At 44.1% G+C, this 16,726-nt stretch overlaps 2 protein-coding genes across 7 annotated transcripts in view; one reads left to right on the top strand and one right to left on the bottom strand.

Annotated features, from left to right (window-relative positions):
• OSBPL9 (oxysterol binding protein like 9) overlaps nucleotides 1–7,875 on the top strand; it is a 170,792-nt gene extending 162,917 nt beyond the window's left edge. For all 5 annotated transcript variants that reach the window (XM_087445950.1, XM_087445954.1, XM_087445953.1 and 2 more), the window contains 7 exons: nucleotides 637–747; nucleotides 1,046–1,109; nucleotides 1,233–1,373; nucleotides 4,334–4,412; nucleotides 5,231–5,322; nucleotides 6,779–6,914; nucleotides 7,166–7,875. In XM_087445950.1, the coding sequence (XP_087302076.1) occupies nucleotides 637–747; nucleotides 1,046–1,109; nucleotides 1,233–1,373; nucleotides 4,334–4,412; nucleotides 5,231–5,322; nucleotides 6,779–6,914; nucleotides 7,166–7,240 (698 nt within the window). In that variant the 3' untranslated portion in view covers nucleotides 7,241–7,875. The remainder of the gene's footprint in view (nucleotides 1–636; nucleotides 748–1,045; nucleotides 1,110–1,232; nucleotides 1,374–4,333; nucleotides 4,413–5,230; nucleotides 5,323–6,778; nucleotides 6,915–7,165) is intronic.
• Nucleotides 7,876–8,184: 309 nt separating this feature from the next.
• The window catches only part of NRDC (nardilysin convertase), a 101,291-nt gene continuing 92,749 nt past the window's right edge, over nucleotides 8,185–16,726 (bottom strand). For both annotated transcript variants that reach the window (XM_014793780.2, XM_014793781.2), the window contains 10 exons: nucleotides 16,513–16,675; nucleotides 14,580–14,611; nucleotides 14,190–14,328; nucleotides 12,286–12,333; nucleotides 11,942–11,994; nucleotides 11,436–11,519; nucleotides 10,765–10,855; nucleotides 10,380–10,496; nucleotides 8,966–9,055; nucleotides 8,185–8,797 (listed from right to left, as the gene is read on the bottom strand). In XM_014793780.2, the coding sequence (XP_014649266.1) occupies nucleotides 8,600–8,797; nucleotides 8,966–9,055; nucleotides 10,380–10,496; nucleotides 10,765–10,855; nucleotides 11,436–11,519; nucleotides 11,942–11,994; nucleotides 12,286–12,333; nucleotides 14,190–14,328; nucleotides 14,580–14,611; nucleotides 16,513–16,675 (1,015 nt within the window). In that variant the 3' untranslated portion in view covers nucleotides 8,185–8,599. The remainder of the gene's footprint in view (nucleotides 8,798–8,965; nucleotides 9,056–10,379; nucleotides 10,497–10,764; nucleotides 10,856–11,435; nucleotides 11,520–11,941; nucleotides 11,995–12,285; nucleotides 12,334–14,189; nucleotides 14,329–14,579; nucleotides 14,612–16,512; nucleotides 16,676–16,726) is intronic.

Below are 16,726 nucleotides of genomic sequence, written 5' to 3'. Positions count from 1 at the left end.
GGTTTGTGTAAATGAGATGTAGTTTCCTTGCAGTATATTCCTGGCATAGTGGAGAGAGTGCGTATCTTCAACATCATCTTGTTTGCTCAATGCAATGTTAAGACTGGAAATATGGGATGGGTCCAGGTTGGGGCTGGGGCAGGAACATGCATGCTGGCCAGAACAGACAGACCTTTTTTTTTTTTTTTTTTTTGTGAGGAAGATCAGTCCTGAGCTAACATCCATGCTAATCCTCCTCTTTTTGCTGAGGAAGACCGGCTCTGAGCTAACATCTATTGCCAATCCTCCTTTTTTCTCCCCAAAGCCCCAGTAGATAGTTGTATGTCATAGTTGCACATCCTTCTAGTTGCTGTATGTGGGACGCAGCCTCAGCATGGCCGGAGAAGCGGTGTATCGGTGCGCGCCTGGGATCTGAACCCGGGCCGCCAGTAGCGGAGCGCGTGCACTTAACCGCTAAGCCACAGGGCCGGCCCCAGACAGACCTTTTGATTTTAAGCCTCTAGGATTGGCCACAGTCTCATGATTTAGGGAAGTTCCTGTCCATGTGGCCCTGAAGGGTTGCTTGCATTGGGGGAAACAGGGTGTAAGAAGCAGTTAGTTACCTCCTGGCACTAATTGAAAATAATTTCTATTCAGTTTCAGCCTTTTATGCTGAGTGTTTTAACAAGAAGATACAATTCAATGCTCATATCTGGACCAAATCAAAATTCCTTGGGATGTCGATTGGGGTGCACAACATAGGGCAGGGTAAGTCTATGGGCATTGGGTGGACTACAGTGTTAATAGGATTTTATGTCCTTCTAATATATGCTGGACACTTACCTAGTAAGAGGAAATGGCCCCAGAAAGCCAGACTGGATGTCATTGTTTGCATGTTAGCATGTGAATTGGGGGTGAGAGCAGGGGTGGGGTGTAAGATTGATTTTTCCTAAATTGAATGGAGTATTCTGGAGTATCCATCAACCAGACAACACAACCTTATTGTGTTGTCACAATAAGGCCAGTTGACACTACTCATCAGAGATTCTGTCTCTTCTGTCCACAGGCTGCGTCTCGTGTCTAGACCATGACGAACATTACATTCTCACATTCCCCAATGGTTATGGAAGGCAAGTAGAGCTGTGTTCATTTCTTCTGATCAGCAAGCAGCAGACCCTGCTGTTCCTTAAGCAACACCCCTCCTCTCTTTCCTCTGAACTGTCAGCCTTACCTGAGAACTTTTGATTTTGCAGGTCTATCCTCACAGTGCCCTGGGTGGAACTAGGCGGAGAATGCAATATTAATTGTTCCAAAACTGGCTACAGTGCGAATATCGTCTTTCACACTAAACCCTTCTATGGGGGCAAGAAGCACAGGGTTACTGCTGAGATTTTGTAGGTATTTTGTTTTTCTGCTTCAGTGCTTTTCTGCTGCTCTGAAATACTTTTCCTTTTTTCTTGAACTGTAACTTCTGTTAGGAATTGACCATTTTATTGGTTTCTGTCTTTGAAAACTTGTTTCACACCTTATGTGATATGTCTCTTCCTAAAATCCCATATCAGAGGGAGACCCAGGGCCGGCCCAGTGGCACAGCAGTTAAGTGTGCGTGCTTCCCTTTGGCAGCCCAAGGTTCGCAGGTTCGGATCCCGGGCGCGCACAGACACACTGCTTGTCAAGCCATGCTGTGGCAGCGTCCCATTATAAAAGTAGACGAAGGTGGGCACAGATGTTAGCCCAGGGCCAGTCTTCCTCAGCAAAAAGGGGAAGATCAGCATTGGATGTTAGCTCAGGGCTGATCTTTCTCCAAAAAAAAAGGGAGGGAGACCTAAAATCTGGGTTCAGAACAATCAGAGGTCATTGGTGGGATTTCCTTCCTAGGAACTGGACTTGCGAATGGGAACCTGAAGGGGGTCTTCCTAGATCACCTTGCTAACCCAGATCATGGATTCCTGACTCATTATTGCCAGTTTGGACCGTGAGCTAGTCCATACAATAGATTCTCTTGACTCCCAGTGAAGTGTCTCCAAGTCCTGAGTCCTTTTTTCTGTGCCTTTGCTGGGGAAAAACAGTAGCCATCACATCTTGGCGTGGTTCTATTTGACACTCTAGGGTCAGATGAAGACAGCTCTGCTGTCTGGGTAATAGTCACTTGGATGGGTTCACAGCCTGCCTGGAAGAGGAAAATGTGCAGGACTTGCTCTGCCCTTGAAGGCCTCATTGGGAACAGTGTTGCAGGTAGAAGACACATCGCTAGTTAACCAGTTTTCCAGGGAGATAATTTAATTTGGATGACAGAATCAGCATCCAAAAAAATCTTGAGCAGGATGGGATCATGAACACCAGATGAAGTTTACTAAGGATCAGTGTAAAATCCAAAGAATTATTGCAGTCAGAAAATATGGGCAGAGCTTAGAGAGCAACACAAGTTACTACTGTAATGCTGCCCTACCCCCAAGCAGGCAGGTGGTGGAAATATATGATGTCCAGAACAAAGACATGGGTGGGCCTGCTTCTCAGAGTTCCTTCGAGGTAACCAGCACCAACAGGAACTGCTAGCTTAGCAGAATCTTCTGCCAGTCATAGCCATAGATAGTAGAAAGACTGCCCTCAGAGTTGTGAGTTGAAAGAGTGCTTGATGGGCTCTTAAAATTAGGAATTTGAGCATCTGATGAAAGATTGTACTAGCTGAGTGATTCTCAAGTTTTTTGGCCTCTTGACTCTTAACACTTACGAATTTTATGTCGATTATATCCATCAATATTTCTCATATTAGAAATTAAAACGGAGGGCCAGCCTGGTGGTGTAGTGGTTAAGTTCATGTGCTCTGCTTCGGTGGCCCGGGGTTCGCAGGTTTGGATCCTGGGCACGGACCGATGCACCACTCATCAAGCCACGCTCTGGAGGCATCCCATATACAAAATGGAGGAAGAAGGGCACAGGTGTTAGCTCAGGGCCTGTCTTCCTTAGCAAAAAGTGGAGGATCGGCAATGGATGTTAGTTCATGGCCAAGTTTCCTCACAAAAAAAAAATTAAAACAATATTTTTAAATATTTATAAAGTCATTTACAAATGACAATAATAGCATTTTTACGAAAAAGAAAAAACTTTTCCAAAACCCCGGTACGTAGTTGTGTATCACAGTCATAGAGTTGTGGCTCTTCTATGTGGGACACCGCCTCAGCATGGCTTGACGAGCGGTGAGTAGGTCCGTGCCCAGGATCCAAACCAGTGAACCCTGGGCCGCCAAAGTGGAATGCATGAACTTAACCACTACGCCACCAGGCTCGACCTGCAAAACTCTTATTTAAAAAATTTGTGAGAAGAGTGGCATTGTACGTTTTCTGAGTTTTGTAAATCTCTAATATAATTAATAGAAGACAGCTGGATTCTCCTGTCTACTTTTTGAAGTCAGTCTGTTGCTACATATCACATAGCCTCTGGGAAACACTGTACACTTGTGGGATAATTAAGAGTGAAAAAGGCAAATAATATCTTGATATTATGAAAGTAGTTTTGACCTAAGAGGGTCTTGGGAACCCCCAAAGGTCCCCACACCACCCTTTGAGAACCGCTGCACAATGACCTTCTAAAGCTGGGTGGGATTCTATCATTTTTCTTCCCCTTTGCCCCTCTTCCCCCAAAACTCCTAAATCATAGAGAAAACAAGTTCCAGTCCATTGGTAACAGCTTTCATCTCTGCAGCCTGTGTGTTTCTCTCTTTCTGACCTCTTTTAGCCTCCGTCTGTGTTCATGCCTTGCCTTTCCTAACCTGTCCTTTGCTGTGATGCTTATCTTTCCCAGTGCCATACCTGCTGTACATAGCACTGTCATGTCCAAGGAGAGGCTCGTTGGGGCTTTTGACGAGAGGATCCTTGCTCAGGAAAAGAAATCAAACCATTTGACCCAGAGGTCCCTGTGAGCCCAGGGATGAAAGCCTGCTCTGCAGCGTTATATCTGTCCTTAAACAGAACCTTTCCTGACCCATATTCGGGAGTCTTGCCCTTATTTCCAGGGCTCACGTAAACTCACCACAGCACTTACCACCCAGAATCTCAATGGCAATGTCTCTCCCCACTAGGCTGTGAGCAGCTTGAAGGCAGGGACTGTCTGTAGTCTGCTGTGGCCCCAGCCCAGGGCTCTCTTGCTCATCTTATACCCACTGTTCATGGGATCTTCAGTTCATTAGCATCTTGTTTAGGGCCCTTGTTCTTACACTTGGCTCTGGGAAATCTTCTATTAAGTTGCCTTTACCAAAGTTGTCACGTGTGTGCTCTGTGTAGGTAGGCCACACTGACCAGATTCTTAGAGTAATTTTCAACTTGAGACTAACACAAATGTTTTCTTTTCTGTTTAGTTCTCCCAATGACAAGAAGTCTTTTTGCTCAGTCGAAGGGGAATGGAATGGTGTAATGTATGCAAAATATGCAACTGGGGTAAGAACCTATATTTTGCCACTTGTTTTAGGCTACATTGAACTGTAGCCTATCCCTTACTCTGGCTTCCTTTATGTGGGAATGTAACCACCGAGGCCAGCTCCAGTGCTCTCTTCAGGTCAGCCTTTTTCCTTCCTCCACCTCTTCCCTGGCAGTACAGATAGTAGAATGATCTTTACTTTCCTCTCTCCTCTCAGAACGCTCAAGAATAATACATGTAAAAAAAATGCTTGGCACATAGTAAGCACCCAGTAAATGTTACCTATATCATTAGAATGTGTGGTGAGTATGTTTATAAAATGAAGAGCTAAACTAGTGTGCGTTTATATATACAGTTTGATTTTGTATAAAAATGCATTAACTACCTGGCACCAGGGATACAGAAATGAGTAAGATAGTCTTTGCCCTCAAGGAACTTGCAAACAGTAACTGATTAAGGTAGGAGGAAGGTGGTATGGGATTAACAGGAGCCAGTAAACTGGATTTTGGACTTGGAGAATTTGAAATGTAAAAAGCATGTCAGCCTACTTAACACTAGGATTAGTTGTTTATGGGTCTAGCTCTCCAAGAGATTACATCCCGAGCACGTAGCACATAGCAACATTGAAAACATCTGTTGAATTGAGCCTCTACCAAGACTTAAGGCACACCACTGTATTTTAGGCTGAAGATAGCACAGGAAACCCCTTATCCACATCATCTTCATATGTGAGATTTGATGATTAAATCTGTTAATTAAAGTCTTCTATGAAGAGTTGACTTTTCCTTCTAGAACAGTTTGAACAATAAAACTTCTACCTACCCTTTCTGTTTTCTAGGAAAATGCAGTTTTTATAGATACCAAGAAGTTGCCTATAATCAAGAAGAAAGTGAGGAAGTTGGAAGATCAGAATGAGTATGAATCCCGCTGGTAAGATGATGACATAACTAGAGCTGTTGGGGCAGTGCTGCTGCCGTTGGCTGGGCATAGGTGCAGGGCTGGGGTGTGGAGATAGTAGAGCCGAGTATAACAGAGCACAGACTAAGTGTGAATGCTTGGAGTCAGTCATTCATGTGGAGCTGCGCCACTTATTAGCTTTGTAACCAGGACTGTAAGCTAGCCTCTCTTTGCCTTCTTTTTTGAAATGGGAACTACCTCAGAGTTTTTGTGAGAACTAAATGAGATAAACATATTAGCATATATATGATGCTTGGGAAATAATAAGTACCCAGGGTATGTTGGCTTATCACCATCTTTGTGGTTTATAAGAGAAGGCAGTGAGGCTCCAGTTGAGAGGTGAGCAGTACAATATATTCAGATCTTTTTTTTGTTTGTAAGAAACTTTTTTTTAAATTTCATCCCTAAGTATTTCAGTATGTATCTCTAAAACGACTTAAAAAAAACCCCAAAACACTAAACTACAATATCATTATCATGCTTTTAAAAAAATGAATTCCTTAATGTCATCAAATATCGAATTGTATTCAGTTTTCCAGTAGTCTCAAACATCGTAATTTTTTCCCTTCTCATTTGCACGATAATATCAGGTTCTTTTAGTAGTATGAGGAATCACGCACTGAAGTTCTTTGTTTAGCATATCAGGAGATTTCTTAAGTGAAGAAAGGGGACCTTACACATCATTAGCATGCTTGCTGTCTCTAACTTGTTAAGTCTGCTTGGCCGGACTGCCTGCTTGTAGTTATGTAAGTAGAAATCTATAGAAATTTATGCTCTGCTACTCACCATAAGGGGATCTTAAGCATGGCCACTTTTCTATTCCTTAGGAGCCTTCACTTGTAAAGTGACACATTTGAACCAGACTTGTCTAGTTATCATCTTCCAGGCCTTGAGAGGAAGCGAAATCTCCTCCCCCTTAAACCTCTCCAGTTCACCTCTTGACACTTATTCTATTCAAACTGTTTCTCCAGAATCTCGTTAAATCTAAGGGAGTTCTTCTGAAATGGAACGTCTCAGCTTCTTTGATCTAACCCCTTCAGTTTATAGTAAAGGACACTCAAGCCCTGGAGAGGTGAACTGACATCCCCAAAGTTGCATAGCTAGTCAGAGGTAGAGCCAGAAGTAAAATCCCAGGTCTCATTTCTCACTGTTTCTCCTCTGTTGTCATCACCATACATCCAACTTTCTGCCCATCCTTTATTTCCTCCTTTAAGAACTACCAGTGGAATCTTCCAAGTCCATTTCTCTGTTCTTTACTCCAGTGCCCTGCTGCCAGTTTAAGGAGATTTAGTCTGTGAACTTTAGCAGTTAAAGCCATTTGACTTACACAGTAATTATGCTATATTCAGTGTGGCTCTAGACTTTCATTCTCAAGATTGCTAACTCCTGTGTCCATCTAGTACTTAGCACTTTGACTTCTTTTCTTTAGCCTTTGGAAGGATGTCACTTTCAACTTAAAAATCAGAGACATTGATGCAGCAACTGAAGCCAAGCATAGACTTGAAGAAAGACAAAGAGCGGAAGCCCGAGAAAGGAAGGAGAAAGAAATTCAATGGGAGACAAGGGTAAGCTTGCTTTGGGAGAGCCTGCCCCAGCCTCCCAACTGCTACTTCTGTACCCTGAGCTGTAACTCATTCATTCATTCAGTGAATGTTGAAGTCCAAACACTGTGAAATAAGCATGGTGATGAACAAGATGAGTCCTGGTCCCTGCCTGAAACTCATTTCAGTGTAACGGGGGGAGAAGACATAATAAAAAGAATGATATAGAAGTACGAAGCAAGTGTGTAACTGAATTCTCCCCCTTTCTCTTACAGTTATTTCATGAAGATGGAGAATGTTGGGTTTATGATGAACCGTTACTGAAACGCCTTGGTGCTGCCAAGCATTAGGTTGGGAAATGCAAAGTTTACACCTGATGACCAGGGCAGTAGGCATAATCAAGCAACAATCTTCCTTTGGGAGAACCGATTCACTCCCTTCTTATTACAGTGGTTCCTATCTCAGGGATACTGGACTTTCCGATGCAGATGAACAATTAAAACGAGAAAAAGCTTCCCTTTTTCCTCTTTTGTGGCAGTTGTAATTTTGACTTCAGTCCTGAGAAAAACTTCAGGTTTTGAAAACAAGATGTCTGCTCCTTTTCCAAACCCCATGCTTTGAAAAGCATTTGTAAATCCCAGTCTCAGACTCTGCACTCTAGTACTGCTGTTGAGATATACAACATCTTATAATCTTGGGTTATATATATATATATATATATTACATACACATATATAATATACCTGAAGCCAGATTTTTCATAAATACTCCATATACTGTAAATATTGGTTCCTCTGAGTTGTTTTAGAAAATTAGCCCAATGTATTAAAATCAAGTCTTAGGAAATTTCATGGCTTCACCTACAATAACTTTTATTTTGGAATTGAACTATTATTAAATTGTATCTAACTCTGGACTACAGTTTAATTATACTCAGTGCTTCTTAAGGCTTCATAAAGTAATTTTTCCAACTTTTTTTTTTTAATGTGTTTCTTTTATTTTCTTTATGGTTAAACCTGGAGTCAGTTATTTGGCAACCCTGAATACAGGAGCTAGCTAGCTAGCTCTTCACAAGGACTCTCCTGAAATAACAGGGCATCCCTCCTTTGTTCTGACTTGAGCCCCACCGTGCTCTCCTCCAGTCTTCATTGAACTCATAGAGCACACGTAGGGCTCCCACCTTTTTACCCAAAAATATTTTATTGCCTTAGAGGATTTGGGAAGAGTGTTTTTTAGATCCCCACCCCACACTGAAACAAAACATAAGAAAAAGAATGCTACAGCAGCAAATGGCTCATTCTGAAGGGTAATACAGAACTATCTTTATTTAAAAATACACTTAAAAAAACAACAGGTATTAGTATTAGCACCTAGCATTTAGGTACTAAGACATTGGTTACGTAGGGCCTCTCAAGGCTGTCATACAGAACTGGATTCTCAATCTGAGAGGACCAGGCCAGGCCAGACCTTCTCAAACTGCTCATGTAAGTTTTTAGTCACACTTGGCCCACCTTGCTAATTTCCTTCTGCCAGCTGCTACAATAACCCTGGGTTTGTTAGTCACAACGAAGAGGGGGAAAAAGTAAATCAATCAAATTCTATAATACCAGTGCAAAAATTCAATGGAAGCCCTAAGACAGTAGTGGTATAACTTCATAAAATATACACACATTTTTAAATACACAATTTCAGGCCAATGAGACTGCAGTTTATTTGACTATTTTATGGTAGGGGAGAAGGTTAAGTGTCGATGTAAAAGCCCTGATATCAGTAATGGGGGTGGTACAATCCGCCAGCAGAGGAGAGGTTGGCAGGTAGGTTAGCTGCATCACTTCACAAGAAGAGTTTGAATCCTCACCGGAAGGGTTACCATCCTCTTCCAGCTCATACTTCCCAAATCCAACAACCTGAAAGAGGGCAAACACTCGAGGTGGGAAATACGCTGACCAGATTTGGGCACAGACCTGTTTGTTTGTTAGGATCTCTGATACCAACCCAAACCCCATGAATGGTAACTGGGCTAAATGATAACTCTGGAAAGCACAGAACTATATAGCATAGTTAACCATACTCACATGGACGCCGAGCATTTTACATCCTGGTCCTCTATGAGCCTTGAACCAGTTGACCAGGTCTGATTTTGAGAATGACTTCAGTGCTTCAATCTTACAGCAAGAAGGGAAAATAGAAAAGAGATAAAGTTATAAAAGACTAGCAATATATTTTCTGTAAAGATAGTTTGTTTTTTTTTGTTTTTTTTTTTTTTTTGGTGAGGAAGATCAGCCCTGAGCTAACATCCATGCCAATCCTCCTCTTTTTGCTGAGGAAGACTGGCCCTGAGCTAACATTTATTGCCAATCCGCCTCCTTCCCCCGCCGCCCCACCTTTTCTCCCCAAAGCCCCAGTAGACAGTTGTATGTCATAGTTGCACATCCTTCTAGTTGCTGTATGTGGGATGCCGCCTCAGCATGGCCGGAGAAGCGGTGCATCGGTGCGCGCCCGGGATCTGAACCTGGGCTACCAGTAGCAGAGCGCACGCACTTAACGCTAAGCCACAGGACCGGCCCCTAAAGGTAGTTCCTAACACCCTAAGCAGACCTCCTTGGGCCGCCTTATTAGCACCTGAACACATCATTTTATTCTTCCACGTCTCGGCTTGCCCCCAACCTTCCAGAGAAGGATGAAAATGAGCCTCTGTGACACACTTTCATGTTTTCGTAGTAATGACTGACTCTGGCAGATAAGCAAGAGAGGGTAGTGGATGCTGTAATTACAGCCAAGTACTATACACTGAGCCAAAAACCCATCATCACCTTAGTGTTACCTCTCAGGTACATGGTACCTGTATATTCTGGCTTAAGAAAAATACAATCACTATTGAAACAGTGAAGAGAACGTTGTCTGTCCTGCTTCTAGTAGGAAAACGAGTGTGTCTGAAGAGCTGGACTGAAACCTCTTGTTAAATACCTCTTCTGCCTCAATGTCCTTTGCTAATTTACTGCATAGGGTTATATTATCAAAGAGCACTGGATTGCAGAACGCAGAGCTCTTTTTCGTGGGTTTTATTACTTTGGGCTAGAAGTTATCAAAAGACTTACACTTGGAATCATTAAATCTGGAGGAACTCCGCGTTCATAAAGACCAGAGATTCTTGATTTTCTTTAAATAGCAGAACTCTTTCTTTCTCAACAAATTTTGTAGTGAACCTCAATCTATAATACAAAAATGGATCTGCTCTGACTGAAATTGGTGGTGGCGGGAAGGTAAGGATAAGTATCCTACTCACTTGGCCACCTAAGGTGCTAAAGAGGCCAGTCTGGAAAGAAGACTTGATTAATCAAGTCAAGAAATGGGCAAGTAAAAAACCAAACCTGGACGCGTGCCCCAGCTTCCTTTCTCTTGTACACAATACTGACTTGCTTGGAATTGTGACTCCTATAAAATCAGGAGTCCCTATCAGGGCTGTCTTACTCTGAAAACTGTTACTACCTCATGGGCAAGGCGGTCAAAGAGATACTGCTGTGTCACCACTTCGTTCCAGTTCCTATCCACTTCCTCCCCAAGGTGGGTATCCTCGCACTCCTTCAGCTTGATCAGAGCTGTGACCTGTTACCACCAAAAAGAGAGACCTTCAGCATGGCGTCACACCAGTTCCCCAAGAACACACTTGGCCCTGTCCAGCCTAGCTTGTGATGGATCTGTTATGGTCCCTTCACTTGGGACCTGCCAGTATATGAGGGAGGATGAAGTTAGGAAGACATTATGGTCAGATTAAGGTGGGGCTACAAAGCTAAAAAACTGGCCAGCACTGGTGTCTAATTATTTTAAGGGCTTGTGTAGGCCAAGGAACAAAAGACAAGGCCAGCACAGTCACCTGGGTGTTGAATGCGTCCTCAGTGAGGTTCTCAATCTTCTCCTCAAAGCTGGAAAGAAACTCTTCTATCTTCTTATCAACAACTTCAGAACTAAAACAAAACATCTTCAATTAAAAGTTATCAGAGACCTGGTCTCAAGCAGTAAGCAAAAGAGAGAATTAGGGCTATGGCATATTTCCAGCAAAGAGGCTGAAGTGTTTTCTTCCCAGACCTCAATCATTTCCCCTAAGCTGAAGGAGGGAAGAGAATGGGGAAGAATCCTACTGCTCCCCCACCTCCAGGCCAGTTTCCTGGTATCCCCAATACTGAAGCAGTGAGGGCCATGCTTGACCATTCCAAAGCTGAAGACCAACAAGGCCCTATACCTTGGTTCTAGCATGAATGTCAGGTCAGGCACCTTTGCCTTTCTGTCCTCAGGTCTTCCTAAGAGAGAAGAACTGGCAAGCCCTGCACAGTGACCACAGGACTTGAGTCAAACCCTATGGGACCACTAGAACCAATCATCAGTCCTGGATCAGGCCATTTATGAACCACCCCCCACCCCCCACCCCTGCAGCTGTGACTAAATGAAGCAAACTGTATTTGGTCAGAGTTGCCTGAGGTTTAAGGAAGCACCTGTAGCCCCTACTCTCCACGCCAAGAATAACAATAGTTGGGCCCATCTACTCACTTGTATTTGGTTGCCTGAGTCCCCACGGTGACAGAGAATCCTAGAATCCCAGATGTGTTCCTACAGGTGGGGTAGACATGGTACCTACAGCCAGAGCAAAAAGTTCTATGAGCTCAGGTGGTCACCTGGGGCCTGCCCTCAGAGGCACTAGAGATGAGTGGGAAGGGTTTCTGCACATCCTGACCGGACCTGGAGGTCCTGAAAGAGGATCCATAAATGTGAATGCATCTATTTCATTCTCAGGTTAGGGTGTCCACCCCACTCCTGAATTGAGGACCACAGGCTAGCTTTTTCTCTTTACTAATCTTAAAACTTGACCAAACTGAAAACCTGATCATAGTCCAAAATGCAAATTCCAGAAGTTCTGACTAGCAGGTATGACTTGAAGGCACGGAAGGACCAAAGAGCTCTGAGAGGCTGCTCAATCAGAATGTCAGATAAACCTCAGCCTGCAAAGTAAGCCCCAGACCCTTATTTGAGCTCAGTGCTCTTGCCAGCAGACTTACCCAAGGGTCTGCTTGGTTCGAAGGAAGTCAAAACAAGGCTCTTCCATATGCATCTGTAATTCAACATACTACCCATCAGCCCAACTCCTCCCAACAGAAGAACCTCCATTTCTTCCCCCAAAAGTGTTCCGTATACCCCCGAAGTCCAGCCTCCCTTACTGTCTTCCTAAATCGCCCAGGCACCCTGGCCTTGCTCATAATGCGTGAGAATACTGAACCACCATCTCACCTACCCATCACAGGTCTCTGACCACTCCCAAGTCCCTAGCCCCCAGGCAGAAAGGCCAGTCCTCGTAGTGGGTCAGGGGCTCCTGAACACCTTGATTCTCCTTTATACAACTTACCACAAGCAGTTCCATAAGAGTGTATTCTCTCAGACTCCTGGTACCTGACTGAAAGGAGAAGTTGTTCAGACCAACTGAAAATCCAATGGCTTAGGGGGTTTCTTAACAATCCAGCTATTCTTGGCAACCGTTTATTCAGGTATCCACCCCACTCTTCTCTTGCCGCAAAAGAAATGATCATACCCTCTACTGCCATACTTTCGACAATTTTGATTATACATTTGCCTTACAGCTAGACTGAAGGTCTGTGAGGACAGGAATCATGCTTGATCATTTGTATTTTCAGCCTTAGCAGGCAGACATGGAGGTGAGTCCAATAATCCCTGACCTGCCAGCTCCTGCCCAAAGGACCGAGAAGACACAATCTAAAATCAAGTACTTGCAGTTCAAGGTCCTCAGGAGGAGAGCAGGAGGTGTTTGGGGATCAATGAAGGGTATCTGGACCTATTCCTCAGATGGAGAAGATATAAACAGGAGCTTCTGCAGCCACACACTGGGACCCAAACCAGCTGATTAAAAAATGTCTAAAAGAGGCAGACAGCACACTTGGAGACAACATCCGGGCCGTCCTGGAGACTGGCACAAGAATGCAGTGAGAGTGGAAGAGGGCAGGAGGCCAACAAGCAAGGATGTTGTCAGTGCATCCCCCAGTCAGGGTCCTGCGGGCTCGTCAGACACAGCTTCATTCCTATTCCTTCCCACCTCACCGAAGGAAGAGGCCTGTGTGCCCTGCGAGCCTTGGTTAGTCAGCCAAGAGATTTCCTGTTTGCCTCTAAAAGGACGGCAACAAAACCAGTCAAAACTGGGTATCAATTTCCTGTGCAAGATGCTCCGTGTAAGGAGGGAAGTGGTTCCCTGAAGGAAGCAGTTTGTATTAGAAGCCAGTGCTAAGAGGTGATCAATGGAAAGCGCAACACGGTCTTACAATATGAAATCCTGCCTAAAACTGGAGAAGTACTAAGCTCTCTGGGTTCTGAGCAGTCAGAAGCACTGGAAACGTGGGCAGGGCTAAGCAGGGCCAGGTCATATCATTTATGAAGTTTGGGGGCCTGCTAGTCATTTTAGCTTCAAATAAGCTGAGAACCTGGAAAAAAACCTCAGGTAGCTACAGCCAGAGGGAGACAAGATCTACAGACAAGCTGGGCCTCTAGGGAAAGATTCAGGCCCAGGGCCAGAAACACACTGAAGGACAAGGTGACAGTAAGGCCATGCAGCCCTGCCCAAAGCCCAGACCAGGGGTCTTCACAGCAGGGGTCTGCAGTGACTGCAGCAGCAGCTAGCTACAGGAGCCCCAGAGTTTAGGAAGTCTGAGATCAGTCTAGATAGGCAGAGGTCACCACAGTCCCAGAAGTGAGTGGGACTAACCACTGGTTAAAGTGGGCTATGGGCCAATGGAAATTGTTGGAAAGCTCTTCCTTATTTTAGGCCCATCCCACATTTCCAGAATGGTGTGGAAAGAATACAGCTTCTAAGGACAGAAGGAATAAATTTAAACCCCAGCTGGTATGACCTCAGGCAAGTAAGGGACTCTGGCTATGTTTATTTATGTCTCTTTTTCAAAACTGTCCTTGTAACAAATGTCCTCCTGCTGCTTGGGGTTCTGTCAGGGGAACATGTAGGAATTTCCAGCCACACTTCAGTCTCTGTCCCTCTGGACTAGTGGCTAGGTGATTAATGAAGCACTGTGATTGAAAAAGGATCCATTTCACTGACAGGAGCAATTTTTAAATGTAGTTACTTCAAGAGGACAAATGACCCCAAGCATGAAATTACAGAGGCAACTTCAAAAGGGCCTTGAAGGTTACAGAGTCATGACTCTCAGGTACTTTGGACCTTCCACCAGGCTTTAAGTACCCTAAGATACTTAGCCATGAGGATGGCTGTGTGCAAAGGGGCCAACTGACCTGGTAGTACACAGTGACTTCAGAGTTGGCATCACCCTTGTTCAGAGCTCTCACTTTGCACAGGTGGTGGCCACTGGGCAGCTCTACCACCTGGAACTGCACAGGCATCTCCTGCTCAAGAGGCATGAAGTTCAGCTTGCTGCAAAAGAATCAGTGTGGGTCACCGAGGCAGTGCCTTTATCCTCTTACCCCCACCCCAAAAACTCTGAGGAAGAGGTCAGGCCTTCCACAGTTGCTTCTAAACTGCCTTGTTTATATAACTAGCCTCAAGAAAACCTACTACAAGAAGCATCTCCATTGTGGATTTAGTAACAACTAAGTTGTGGCTCAATGCCCTGCTGCTGGTAAGAAAACATAACTCCCACAGAGAAAAGTCAAACCAGTACTCACTCAACAACGTATTTCAGGAAATCCATAGATTCCTAGGAGATAAAAGAGAAGACAATAATTACATCAGGCTCTCTCGACATTAATTTCACTCAGAACCAACTAATATCAATATTCTAATTGCTTGAGAAGTCCTGGATAGCATTAGGAAAGCAGATATAGTCTGACACCCAAAATGCTGGGCAAGTCATTCATTGACTGGGCTCATTATTCACTGATTTGATATTGACTTTGCTGAATACCAAGTGGCTCTCAACTGATCAGCTCCTCTTCTGCTCTCCCTTGGCACTCTGTTTACCTGTACACTGTGACCCTCTCCCCACTGGATCAGACTTAATTGTTCAGCTTACCCCACTAGGCTGTGCCCTCTATGACAACAGTGACTGTGTTTTAGAAACATGGGTCTATTAATACGGAACTTGGCAGAGAGTGAGCAATAGAATAACACTTAATACTAAGTGAATGCATCCTCTCCCCTCTCAAGATTTCTGTTTTCTTACCTATAAAATGAGGGATAAGTGGAGGGGTGAGTTCATGTCTAAAGTGGTCTCTGCCTGGGGCAATTCATCATACTAAGTCCTCTGGACCAAAAGGACCCCTGCCCAGTACTCCCACTGTGCTCAGAGAAGCAGGCAGCTATTCCTGCTCTTCTCTATATGGCTTGAGGCTTTTAAACTTCTTTCTGTGGGCAGGACAGAAACTAAGGCTGGTTTTGGGGTTGGAGGATAAAGACAGAGAGGAAGAAGGGAGGACAGCAGCTAGTCTCAAGAGTGACTATTTATATATTCCATCAAAGGGCCAGTCCTGAGAAATTGGAAGGCCATGGAGGAAGATGGTCAACAGCCAAACAGTTTAGCGAGCGTCCCAAACAAAGACTCTTGGCTGGAAGAGGCCTCAATTAGTTACAAGGTCCCACAGACACATCCTACTCAATATATACCAGAACAAACTCCTCATATGCGCCCAAACCTACTATTGTTCCTACTCCTTCACCAACCCACTGGTTTAAGCAAAAAATCTGGGCATCATCCTAGACCCCTCCCTTATCCTTCACCCCTACATCCAATCAGTCACTGAGCTTTGGCCATCCTCTACCTCATTATTTCTTAAGTGCTGCTTTTTCATTTATTTTGCCTAATCTCAGGCTTCATCATTTTTCACTTGAATTTTTTTTCTTTTGTAGTAAAAACACACGAAGTTTACTATCCTAACCATTTTTAAGTGTACAGCTCTGCAGTGTTAAGTATATTCACATTGTTGTGAAACGGAACTACAGACCTTTTTCATCCTGCAAAACTGAAAACTCGATACCCATAAAACAACAACTCCCCTTTCTTCCCTCTCCCCAACCCCTGGTAACCACCATTCTTCTCTCTGTTTCTATGACTTTGACTGCTCTAGATACCTCATGTAAATGGAATCATACTTCATGTCAACTTTTATAACAGCCTTATAACTGGTCTCTCTGGAGGTTTCTCAACAACAAATCTTTTAAAGAAGATTCTCCATTTACTACAGGATAAAGCCCAAGCTCCTTAGCTTAACACACTGGCCTGACACACAAGCTTGACACACAAGTTCTGCCTAAGTACGTGTGTGTGTGGGTGTGTGTGTATACATCCCTCACCACTCTCCAGCTCCCAATTTAATCTCTAAATTAAACTGTAGCTTCCATACACAATTTTCAACAAATGTAACCAACACCATATATATTTACCAAACCCGTTTCACTCCAAGTCCTGTCCATTACCAGCAGTCTCCTTCATAAGAAAGTCTTGCCCGGCGTCAGAGGGGCCAGCTTCCCTTCTAAACAGACTACGACAATGCTGGCCCGCCAAAACTCCAGAGCTTTACCTTCAGGGAAGAACTAATGCAATTCCAGAGCCCAAAACAGCATTCAGACCGGGCCAACAGCAACAGAGCACCTCACACTTACTGTGCTTGTGACATTTCCTTGTACCAGGCCCTCAACAAAGAGCTGAGATTTGAACTCTTTGACAAAGCTCAGCAGAGACTCAAGGGAAAGGCCATCCATCAAAGCCCGGTACTTGTCAATCATAGACCAACGAGCATATTCCAGGATTAAAAGCCGCACATCTCTGTACAAAGGGCAGAAAAAAACAAAGTTTTGTTGTAAAAAATTAATCTTG

This window comes from Ceratotherium simum, chromosome 22, assembly GCF_057802395.1.
Source record: "Ceratotherium simum simum isolate JZ-2026a chromosome 22, ASM5780239v1, whole genome shotgun sequence".
NCBI classification, from domain to species: domain Eukaryota; kingdom Metazoa; phylum Chordata; class Mammalia; order Perissodactyla; family Rhinocerotidae; genus Ceratotherium; species Ceratotherium simum.
Note: the sequence above shows the minus strand (reverse complement) of the source record. Positions and strands in the feature narration are given on the sequence as shown.